Genomic DNA, 12,500 nt, shown 5'->3' on the forward strand with positions numbered 1-12,500 from the left:
CACCAGCACCATCACCTGCACCATCACCATCACCTGCACCATTACCATCACCATTACCATCACCTTCACCAGCACCATCACCTTCACCATCATCTGCGCATGTTCATATATACACCAGAATATAAAAGAGAAACGTAAACACTTTACTGGTACACAGCAGTGAAATGCAGTTTAGAATCTACAGAAAATATGCTAATAAACAAATGCAGATTTATGTGTGTGTGTGTGTGTGTGTGTGAATGGAAGATAAATATCCTGACTCTGGGCAGTAGAGAAATGTGCAGAAGTTGTAGAGCAGGTACATGTGAGTAAATACAGCTCGTCCATGTGTTTTATGTGGAGGCGTGGCCTGCTCTGCGTGGAGGCATGGCCTGTCCTCCCCAGGAGGAGATGAATAGTGATCAGTATGGAGTGTGGTGTAAAGTGTTAATAGTGTAATGGTGATCAATAAGACATGGATCTGATATCAGGACTGGTGAACCGAGTGAAGATTTTCAGGAGGATCTCCCTGCTTCTCCTCTGCTCTCTCTTCATCTCCTAAACATGTTGTTCTGCCCCTGAGCCACGTCCGGCCTCTTAGGACTCTAGAGAAGACAATGTGGATGAAGACGGCAGTAAGCAGACCACCCAGAACAATCCCGATCATCTGATAATCCTGCATCCACTTCCACCAGGGTTCACCTGAACACAAACACACTGAGCTTTCATCTACATCCATCTGATCTACAGCTCAGCCTCCTTTTTCCACTCATCCCCAAATTACTAACAATACAAAGCTCCAAGGGTCTACACGGAGGGGTTAAAGGTCATGACCTGAAGCCAGGTTAAATACCCAGCCTGTAATAAATACCTACTTCCATCTGGAGGTGAGGTCTGGTTGGTCCTGGTGGTGTTTCCTGCATTAATAATAGAACGTGATGGAAGGAGGTGATGAGGAATAAAACCCCAAGTCCAGGATTGAGCCGTTACCTGTAACAGTGATTTTGTGTGTGTAGCTGTGATCTCGTCATTGTCAGCGTTCCACACCGTGTAAACACCACCATCAGGAACCCTCACGTCACGCAGAATAAATTCAATTAACATCGAATTTCTATTCCTTCAGAAACGGAAGCATCATGAACAGTTCATTCATGTGTTTTATGTACTAAACATACGTAGTGCACGTTTTACAAGCGGTTAAACTAAATCTAATAAATCTTGAATAAAATACAGAACATTAGAAATGTAACTCATATACTGGATGTTCTGTATAAAACCTGTACAACATGTACGATGTGTTTTAACTCCTTCAGAGCATCAGAGGATTTCATATCAAAGCTTGATCATCTGTAGTGAAGTGACTGGCAGTGTAACTGTAATAACCGTAATTCAGAAGTCTTCCTCTTTCATAGTGATGCAGTGTTTGATCTGTTCTCTGAAGATGGATGATGATGAAGATAAGCCCCGCCCTTTAATCAATTCCTGCAGTGTGGAAAAAGATCCTACTTATTTTACAATGTGGTAAAGTAAATGATCTATATTGTGAGTGAGTGTCACTAGCGAGGTGACGGTCTCTAGCTGTGAGATCTTCAGCCAGGGCTTCCTGTCTCGTTTCAGTGTAGTGTTCTGCTGGGGGGATTTTGCTGTGATGAGTTTCAGCACATTTGGCAGAACTCTAGTGAAGTCCTCTCTGAAGCTGCTTGGTGAGGGATGGATTCAGTTGATCTCATCAAAAAACTGTGGAACGTGAAGACATGATTAACAGCCAGTGCGTCACTGAAAACACATTTATTTTAATTAAATGTTCATTTTCCTTGAAAGCGATCAACATGTCTGCAAGTTCACAATCCTAATTGCATCCCTGTATCATTCAGCGTGCCTAAATACTCCCCCTAAATACTACAGCTGTCCATGCTATTAGATTAAATGTAGTATTTCACACATACAGTATTACTTGTGTGGGGGGGGGCAGGTTATGTCCATGTTAATAAAATGAAATTAACTATTTAAATGTTTTCTTTTTTTTACTTGTGTATCAGAGTAATTTTAGTTATTTGGATACACAACCTTCCGTGTTTTTAGTGCCATCTACAGGAAATACGACGGTACTGTCCGCGTTTATAAATCGAGGGAACGAATTAATAAATCGTATTCACGAGTTTTTTTTTTTTTTGAAATAGTAAATAGTATGAAATATCAAAACAGTATGAAATAGTAAATCGTGTGCAGGTTTTAGCCTACTTGTCATGTCCGTGGCTCCGTGATGTCCGACATCATTTCACACTACTGTACAGATAACCGACTCTACTTACGTGTTACGACCGGTCTGTCGGCCCAAGTGTGGTCGTAAGTCGACACTACCTGTAGTTACTAATATTGACTGTAATTCCGGTGGCACGTGAAGGCAGCATACAAACACTGAACTCTTGTGCAAGACGCTGCAAAAGACGCAACACGTGATAGTTTATCCTGAAATTAAATCTAAACGCTGTTTGAGCATAAGAAACAACATTTATAGGATATGTTATGTATGTTTTTGTTGTAAAATCGAATAAAAAGTTTAATTGGAGCAGATTTAGATTTTCCTCAGCAGACGGAAAGTGAAGCGGGAAAATGGTGATGTTCAGTGGAAGAATTTGACACTAATTACTGCACTAAATGAACAAATTAACTGTGTAACCAAACTAGCAACAATCCATACCATGCTTAGTGTAGTTATCGATAGTTTGAGTTATGATTGTAAATGTTCTTGATCGCTAACACTAGCATGCTATCACCAGAAATCAAGACTCGGTTCCTCACCCCTGAATCTCCTCTTCTTCATTCATCTGTATTCCAGCTCCAGTTATTTTCTGAATGAGTTTATCTGTGAAGAAACTCCACAGTGATGAACAATAAACCGACATGTTCACTCCTTTCACGCGCTCCTAAAGCAAGTGTGAGAGAAAGTGCACTCACTGTGCAGCGCGTGAAGAAGATAGAAGAAATCCCGCCTCCTGAATACACGAGCCAATGACTGATTGGTAAAAGTCACACGTCATCTCAGCCAGTCTGTGATCTCTGATTTGACGGTGCAGCAGAAGTTTCCTCCACGCAGGAAGACTGGAAGGAGGAAAAGCTCCAGGAGCTCTGACACGTTACTGGGAAATTCTGGTGGAGCAGCTAAGGGGCGGGGCTTCTGAGGTGTGGAGCCCCGGAGGGGCGGGGCTTCTGAGGTGTAGCGCAGTGGAAGCAGTATTAATACTAATAATAACTTTAAAGGTTATATAATATCTATCAATCATCTATAATCTCTAATCCTTTGTAGGGTTGCAGAGCGCAAGATTTAAAAACCCTTTGGACAAAATATTTTCGAGTTCAGAGAATTATGGAAATGTTGCTTGGACCAAGTTGGTGGTGACACTGGCGTATGATCCAACAGCCAATGAGGTGTGGAGGTGTGGAGGTGTGTTATATGTCTATGGTCCACACCACAGTTCTCTTCACTCAGCACAGTTACTGTAACCCCTTATTAGAAGTGATCTCAAACATCTTCAGTGTGAAACAGAAACACAAGATCACACCTTGTTGTTCTGATACTTTTGGAAGAGGCTGTATTGGATGTTTCCAGGGAATTCCTGAGAGGGTTGTATGGTTTTATTGTTTCTACAGGATTCTGTAGGCAGCTAAAGGTTCCTGGTTAAGAGAGAACTGTCTATGAAGCAGAACTTCTCCAGAGGAGCATGTAGTGAACACTTTAGGGTGTAAGTGTGTTGAACAGTGGGAGAGTGAGAGCAGAAATAAAGCTCACACATTTCATATGTTTAAATAAGAGACATTTATTATCAGTTTACAGAAGAGCAGATCAGCTGGAGAAATAAACCTGACCTGAACATGGTCTTAATGAAATCTACAGGAAATCTTTATCTACACTTCATACACCATATAACACACACACACACACACACACACACACTGATTTCAGTTTACTCTCAGGTGTAATTTACAAGTGCTGAAATGTTGCTGCCCAAAACACTCAAGTAACAGTCACACACTCACTTCACAACTCTGTGATGCCCCAAAACTCCCGTTCTACATTTATAGCAGTTAGCAGACATGGTGCTGGGATTCCAACAACCATGTGCAGTGTGTCCAGCACTGAGCTCCCATGTCTCCTAACCAGGACAATCACTTACTCTATCACAAGCTGCTGCACTGCAGTGAATCCTGACATGTGCACTAGTGATCTTTCCATTATTACTGTATGAAAGTGGATAAACATCACATTATACAGAGCATTAATCATTACCATCATCACCATCATCATCCTGCTTCACAGCCAGAACAATACCACACTTCACATCATTCTGTCTGAGATCTTCATCATCTCTCAAACACCTCCTCACTTTCCCCCAGATCATCCCACACCACTTCACAATCCAGCCAACACTCAGACCCAGCACCAGACCCAGCACCAGACCCAAGATGATCCCTCTGTACTCCTCTGTAAATATACGCTTTATGTTCCAGCTGTCCTGTTTACCTGCAGACCACCACCACCACCACACACACACACACACACACACACACACACCATCATCAGATTTTTAATACAAGATCAACACTTCCTGACACACACACACGAGTACATTTAGAGCTTTGTATTTAACTGTATGAGTAAAGTGTGTATATTAGAAAAGTGTGTGTATTAGTACAGTGTGTGAGTGTACAGTGTGTATGAGTAGTGTCTGTATTCGTGCAGTGTGTGAGTGTACAGTGTGTGTATGTGTGTATTAGTACAGTGTGTATGAGTAGTGTGTATTAGTACAGTGTGTGAGTGTACAGTGTGTGTATTAGTACATTGTGTGTGAGTAGTGTGTATTAGTACAGTGTGTGAGTAGTGTGTGTATTGGTACATCGTGTGTATTCGTACAGTGTGTGCGAGTAGTGCGTGTATTAGTACATTGTGCGAGTAGTGCGTGTATTAGTACATTGTGTGAGTGTACAGTGCGTGTATTAGTACATTGTGTGAGTGTACAGTGCGTGTATTAGTACATTGTGTGAGTGTACAGTGCGTGTATTAGTACATTGTGTGAGTGTACAGTGCGTGTATTAGTACATTGTGTGAGTGTAGTGTGTAAGTATACAGTGTGTATAAGTAGTGTGTGAGTGTACAGTGTGTGTATTAGTACAGTGTGCGAGTGTACAGTGTGTGTATTAGTAGTGTTTATGTGTGTATTAGTACAGTGTGTATGAATAGTGTCTGTATTCGTGCAGTGTGTGAGTGTACAGTGTGTGTATGTGTGTATTAGTACAGTGTGTATGAGTAGTGTGTATTCGTACAGTGTGTGTGAGTAGTGCGTGTATTCGTACATTGTGTGAGTGTACAGTGTGTGTATTCGTACATTGTGTGTGAGTAGTGTGTATTCGTACATTGTGTGAGTAGTGTGTGTATTGGTACATTGTGTGTATTCGTACAGTGTGTGCGAGTAGTGCGTGTATTAGTACATTGTGTGAGTGTACAGTGCGTGTATTAGTACATTGTGTGAGTGTACAGTGCGTGTATTAGTACATTGTGTGAGTGTACAGTGCGTGTATTAGTACATTGTGTGAGTGTACAGTGTGTGTGAGTAGTGTGTGAGTGTACGGTGTGTGTATTAGTACAGTGTGTGAGTGTACATTGTGTGTATTAGTACAGTGTGTGTGAGTAGTGCGTGTATTAGTACATTGTGTGAGTGTACAGTGCGTGTATTAGTACATTGTGTGAGTGTAGTGTGTAAGTATACAGTGTGTATTAGTAGTGTGTGAGTGTACAGTGTGTGTATTAGTACAGTGTGCGAGTGTACAGTGTGTGTGAGTAGTGTGTGTATTAGTACAGAGTGTATGAGTAGTGTGTGTATTAGTACAGTGTGCGGTTGTACAGTGTGTATGAGTATTGTGTGTATTAGTACAGTGTGTGTATTAGTACAGTGTGTGTATTAGTACAGTGTGTGTGAGTAGTGTGTGTATTAGTACAGTGTGCAAGTGTACAGTGTGTGTATTAGTACAGTGTGTATGAGTAGTGTGTGTATTAGTACATTGTGTGAGTACAGTGTGTGTATTAGTACAGTGTGCGTGAGTATTTTGTGTATTAGTACAGTGTGTATGGGTAGTGTGTGTATTAGTACAGTGTGTGAGTGTACAATGTGTGTATTAGTAGTGTGTGAGTGTACAATGTGTGTATTAGTAGTGTGTGAGTGTAGTGTGTAAGTGTACAGTGTGTGTGAGTAGTGTGTGTATTAGTACAGTGTGTGTGAGTAGTGTGTAAGTGCACAGTGTGTGTATTAGTACAGTGTGTGTGAGTAGTGTGTGAGTAGTGTGTGTATTAGTACAGTGTGTGTATTAGTACAGTGTGTGTGAGTAGTGTGTGTATTAGTACAGTGTGTAAGTGTACAGTGTGTGTATTAGTACAGTGTGTGTGAGTAGTGTGTGTATTAGTACAGTGTGTGTGAGTAGTGTGTGTATTAGTACAGTGTGTAAGTGTACATTGTGTGTATTAGTACAGTGTGTGTGAGTAGTGTGTGTATTAGTACAGTGTGTAAGTGTACATTGTGTGTATTAGTACAGTGTGTGTGAGTAGTGTGTGTATTAGTACAGTGTGTGAGTGTACAGTGTGTGTATTAGTACAGTGTGTGTGAGTAGTGTGTGTATTAGTACAGTGTGTGTGAGTAGTGTGTGTATTAGTACAGTGTGTGAGTGTACATTGTGTGTATTAGTACAGTGTGTGTATTAGTACAGTGTGTAAGTGTACAGTGTGTGTATTAGTACAGTGTGTGTGAGTAGTGTGTGTATTAGTACAGTGTGTGAGTGTACATTGTGTGTATTAGTACAGTGTGTGTGAGTGTAGTGTGTGTATTAGTACAGTGTGTGTGAGTGTAGTGTGTGTGAGTGTAGTGTGTGTATTAGTACAGTGTGTGTGAGTGTAGTGTGTGTATTAGTACAGTGTGTAAGTGTACAGTGTGTGTATTAGTACAGTGTGTAAGTGTACAGTGTGTGTATTAGTACAGTGTGTAAGTGTACAGTGTGTGTATTAGTACAGTGTGTGTGTAGTGTGTGTATTAGTACAGTGTGTAAGTGTACAGTGTGTGTATTAGTACAGTGTGTGTAAGTAGTGTGTGTATTAGTACAGTGTGTGAGTGTACATTGTGTGTATTAGTACAGTGTGTGTATTAGTACAGTGTGTGAGTGTAGTGTGTGTATTAGTACAGTGTGTAAGTGTACAGTGTGTGTATTAGTACAGTGTGTGTGAGTAGTGTGTGTATTAGTACAGTGTGTAAGTGTACAGTGTGTGTATTAGTACAGTGTGTGTGAGTAGTGTGTAAGTGTACGGTGTGTGTATTAGTACAGTGTGTGAGTGTACAGTGTGTGAGTGCACAGTGTGTGTATTAGTACAGTGTGTGTGAGTAGTGTGTAAGTGTACAGTGTGTGTATTAGTACAGTGTGTGTGAGTAGTGTGTGTATTAGTACAGTGTGTAAGTGTACAGTGTGTGTATTAGTACAGTGTGTGTGAGTAGTGTGTGTATTAGTACAGTGTGTAAGTGTACAGTGTGTAAGTGTACAGTGTGTGTATTAGTACAGTGTGTGTGAGTAGTGTGTAAGTGTACGGTGTGTGTATTAGTACAGTGTGTGAGTGTACAGTGTGTGAGTGCACAGTGTGTGTATTAGTACAGTGTGTGTGAGTAGTGTGTGTATTAGTACAGTGTGTGTATTAGTACAGTGTGTGTGAGTAGTGTGTAAGTGTACAGTGTGTGTATTAGTACAGTGTGTGTGAGTAGTGTGTGTATTAGTACAGTGTGTAAGTGTACAGTGTGTAAGTGTACAGTGTGTGTAAGTGTACAGTGTGTGTAAGTGTACAGTGTGTGTATTAGTACAGTGTGTGTATTAGTACAGTGTGTGTGAGTAGTGTGTGTATTAGTACAGTGTGTAAGTGTACAGTGTGTGTATTAGTACAGTGTGTGTGAGTAGTGTGTAAGTGTACGGTGTGTGTACAGTGTGTGAGTGCACAGTGTGTGTATTGGTACAGTGTGTGTGAGTAGTGTGTGTATTAGTACAGTGTGTGAGTGTACATTGTGTGTATTAGTACAGTGTGTGTATTAGTACAGTGTGTGTGAGTAGTGTGTAAGTGTACGGTGTGTGTATTAGTACAGTGTGTGAGTGTACAGTGTGTGAGTGCACAGTGTGTGTATTGGTACAGTGTGTGTGAGTAGTGTGTGTATTAGTACAGTGTGTGAGTGTACATTGTGTGTATTAGTACAGTGTGTGTATTAGTACAGTGTGTGTGAGTAGTGTGTAAGTGTACAGTGTGTGTATTAGTACAGTGTGTGTGAGTAGTGTGTGTATTAGTACAGTGTGTGAGTGTACATTGTGTGTATTAGTACAGTGTGTGTGAGTAGTGTGTGTATTAGTACAGTGTGTGAGTGTACATTGTGTGTATTAGTACAGTGTGTGTATTAGTACAGTGTGTGAGTGTAGTGTGTAACAGTTGTGTACCTTTTTCAGGAAATGTGTTGTTGGCTTCTGTCTTATTTCCTGTGATGTCAGAGAGAGATTTCTGTATTAGTGAAACACACACACACACACGCGCTGCAGCAGGATGTGAAGCCCAGGTGAGTGCTGAGTTGTACCTGTGAGTGTGAGTGTGAGTGTGTATAACGTCTCATCGTTGTCAGTGTCCTGTACGGTATACACTCCTCTGTCCGTCTCTTCCACACCCTGCAGAATCAGCGAGCACTCAAACTTCACTCTCTTCTCATATTCAGCATCACACTGAGCTTTACGTCCTTCAACTTCACACAGAGGAACAGAGACCGAGCTCAGACCTTCATCATCATCACCACCACCACTGCCCCTGTGGAACATCACCTTCACACGCTCAGGAACCTGAACATCCATCACAAGGGAACCTCCAAGACTGACCTGCTTCATAAAGTTAAAAGCTGTGGACACACACACACACACACACACACACACACACACACACACCAGATGTAATGGTGCTGTAGATGCTGGGAGGAAGGTGGAGTGTACAGGTATCAGGACACTCACGCTCAATTCGAAGACTCACGTCACACAAATCCTGGCCATCGCAGGAACACGTGTACCAGCCACGCCTCCTGTAATCAGCTGCAGTGATGGTGAGGGAGAAGTTCCCCTGCAGGTACTGTTCATGAGAGATGATGAACCCCTCCACAGAGCTGCAGAAGGTCTGATCACACCGAGCCACCTCCACATCTCCACCCGGCTTCTGGATCCTAATCCACAGCAGAACACCTGGACATTTCCCTTCACAGGCCAGAGGAGCAGCCTGATGGAGCTTCCTCACTGTGAACCTGAAGCCTGGTACAGATGAGACACTGACTGCAACACACACACACACACACACACACACACACACAGACAGGGTGGATGGCTTTCCTCTCAGAGTGTGTGTGTGTGTGTGTGTGTGTGTGTGATGAAGTGTGGTGGTAGAGATGGTATGACTAGGTGTTAGTGTGACAGTAAGAGAACATCAATGCAGAAAGTACCAGCAGCAGCAGCACAAAGTCTCAAGTCACAGGTGAAGGTGGAACATCAGCACGGGGAGTAAAAACTTTCGAATCCCCATCCTGTGTAAATGGTGTAGTTTACTGAAGTGATTTTGTGTAAAGTGTGTGTTTGTAACTTCAGGAACTCGTGATCATCAGGTCACGTGATCATTCAATTAAACACAGAATCTAAAAGCAGAAGATCACGTGATTTACTGTGACTTTACTACGTTCACATGCATGTTTTAATGTTCTGTATATTTAATTTATGCATATCATTTATTATACAACATTAAATTCATTATATTCCTGATGCTCATGTCTTCACAACTAAACACAATGTCTTGTTCAGAACGATGAGATTATATTTTATATGGATTTTGCTGGAAAGGTTCTGGTGAAGGCGGAGTCTGGATCTGAACTCTGACCTGTAGAAGAATTAAACCCTCTAGAGAAAATAAAACTTACTGCAGGAAGTCATCAGATACAACATGACCATGAGACCTGTGTAGCTCCTCATATCTACACAACACAACACAACACAACACAAAGATATGGGTGATGAGGTGAAGATCAAGCTGCAGTTTAATCCTGCTGTAGTCACACACTTACACTACACCCCCCCCCCCCCCAGTATCATCTCTTATTCACAATAATAATAATAATAATAATAATAATAATAATTAAGAAGAAGCAGCTTAATTCCTGGAAAATGTGTATATAAAGTGAGTGTACACACAGAGTACACACACACACACGCACGCACACGCACACACACGCGCACACACACACACACACACACACACACACACACACATCTGGCTGATGTGTTACGTGTCTGACGGAAGCTGCGTGCACGTGCCCTGAGGGAACAGAACTGCTCTTCCCCGAGTGCTGCTCTGCTCTGCCTCTCCTCACTGCGCATGCTCACTTCTCCTTATTGCTACAACGGCGCCATCCAAGTTTCGGGTTTTTGTTGTTGTTGTTTTTAATGGTTGTGTGTTTGGTGACACACTGAGGCCGGAGCTGTAGTTAAATTTGTAAAAGGAGTGTATGAAGGGGGTTGTGTGTGTGTGTGTGTGTGTGTGTGTGTGTGTGCGCGCGCTCCTCACCCTGCACGACACGGAGAACAGTGACACATGTGATCTGGAGCTCTGGAACTCACCGACAGAAGGTGGAGACAAGATCATTAATGATCTCCTTCCAGAGATCAGGGGAGGTGACCCTCTCTCTACTTGTCCCAAATCGATCAGGAGTTTGTCCTGGTGTGCGGATCAGAGCGAGGAGACGGTGAGAGCTTTTACTGAGAAAGCCGAGACTTTTTAATAACCCTGATGAAGGGACACAGAAGATCTTCAGGGGTCTGCTGTGAAGTTTCATACACATCCCTCTCCTGATCCGAAGCATTCACGAGACACGATCATCCCATCCGAGCCGATTAGCGCGCGCGCCATGAGGAGAATTATGAAATAGGTGAAAAGCTAACCTGACTAAGGAGGAGCACATCTGGCGTAGGCTGATCCGAACATCTGTCCTCCTGAAGACAACAGTGCGCTCCAGTCCAAAACCAGAGAGCTGTGCTTCTCCTGCACGCGCTCCTGATTATCACACCAGACCTTCAGCTGGATCCCACAGCAGGTGGATCTCAAACACGAGATGATGAAAGAGCGCGCTGTTTAATCGCGCGCGCGCACACACACACACACACACACACACACACACACACACACACACACACAGTGTTTACTAATGTACTTACCGACTAACAGTTAAACTCAGCGCTGATCTGCACCTCAGCACGTGACAGCGGCGTGTGTGAGAGAGTGGGGGTGTGTTTATATAGAGCGCGTGGGTGTGTTGTGGGTGTGTTGTGTTTTACACGGCAAGCCAAAAGGGTCAGAATTACGCCTTAGACATTTAAACAGCATTGGCGCCGTAAAAAGCGCGCGAAAATACGTAAATGACGTATATAAGAAATGACGTATTTAGTATAGAAGAAAAGCGCCGCTTTTTACGCAGTTCATATTGTCACGTGATTCAGGGGCGCAATTAACAGTTTTAAGGGGGGGTATGCAAGACAGAATTATGGGCCCCTATATATATATATATATATATAGTTATATTGTTAATAATAAAGTTAATATAGTTTAATTTTATTTACAGGGAATTTATTTTATTTCACCACAGTGTTATTATTTAAAATATATGTGTGTATGTACGATAAAAAAAACTAATTTGTAAAATGTTAATTGATGATTGTGGGGCCCCCTAGCGTTCTCCTGGGCCCATCTGCCTGGCATACTCTGTAAATTGTAGTGTACTATATATAGTATTTACAACACTTTGATTTACAACAAAAATCTTGTTCCTTACTTTTACCCAATTTAATGTTCGCTTGCAGTGTAAAATTAAGTTTCTTCTGTATTTACGGCACTAATACTGTTTAAAACACCGAGTTTAACAGAGTTTTGAATGTTAACGCGTTTAAACTAAGGCGTAATCCCGACCCTTTTGGCTTGCCATACTATACGTTTAACATAGGCACATCTTAATGGAAAAAACCAGCAGATCTATCACGTGTGTGTGTGTGTGTGTGTGTGTGTGTGTACATTGTTTAGTTGTAGGTTCATGTATTTTTATTTTTGCTGTGAGACCAACATTATTCTGACACACACACACACACACACACACACACACACCTGTACAATAAAAAGTTTGCTTATCTCACTCCACATTAAAAAGTCTTTAATGACATTATTGTTACTTTTACAAAAATAAGCATGAACATGTGAATATTGTCCCTCAGGAGCTCTTCATCATCATCATCATCATCATCATCACAGAGAGGAAGTGAGTCCAGAGTTACACCTTTAATCCTCCTGTTCTATCAGTTCACTCAGCGTTGTTCTGCGCTCCACTCTTCTTCTTCTTCTTCTTCTCCTCCGTACTGGGGGGCTGCTGAGCTTTGGATTTTTTCGC

General features: G+C 42.0%; 2 protein-coding genes and 1 long non-coding RNA gene across 3 annotated transcripts in view; all 3 read right to left on the reverse strand.

Moving 5' to 3' along the window:
- Window positions 1-220: 220 nt before the first annotated feature.
- On the reverse strand, window positions 221-1,071 carry LOC310718735. Its single transcript, XR_014531255.1, has 3 exons — window positions 1,038-1,071; window positions 855-896; window positions 221-681 (listed from the first exon to the last, which is right to left on the reverse strand). It is a non-coding gene; the product is annotated as an uncharacterized lncRNA (long non-coding RNA).
- Window positions 1,072-3,772: 2,701 nt separating this feature from the next.
- Window positions 3,773-10,907, reverse strand: LOC310718625 (uncharacterized protein; the record flags this gene model as incomplete). Its single annotated transcript, XM_083527537.1, has 7 exons — window positions 3,773-4,501; window positions 8,488-8,526; window positions 8,622-8,933; window positions 9,043-9,354; window positions 9,990-10,043; window positions 10,634-10,675; window positions 10,757-10,907. The coding sequence occupies 7 exons, from the start codon at window positions 10,905-10,907 to the stop codon at window positions 4,257-4,259; spliced, it is 1,155 nt and encodes a 384-aa protein (XP_083383663.1). The 3' UTR covers window positions 3,773-4,256.
- Window positions 10,908-12,251: 1,344 nt separating this feature from the next.
- mybbp1a (MYB binding protein (P160) 1a) overlaps window positions 12,252-12,500 on the reverse strand; it is a 20,981-nt gene continuing 20,732 nt past the window's right edge. Inside the window, exon 27 of the mRNA XM_083527126.1 lies at window positions 12,252-12,500. This exon is cut by the window's right edge and continues 259 nt beyond it. Within this exon, the coding sequence (XP_083383252.1) occupies window positions 12,414-12,500 (87 nt within the window). The 3' untranslated portion in view covers window positions 12,252-12,413.

The sequence above is a fragment of the Silurus aristotelis genome (assembly GCF_946808225.1).
Source record: "Silurus aristotelis genome assembly, chromosome: 23".
NCBI classification, from domain to species: Eukaryota; Metazoa; Chordata; class Actinopteri; order Siluriformes; family Siluridae; genus Silurus; species Silurus aristotelis.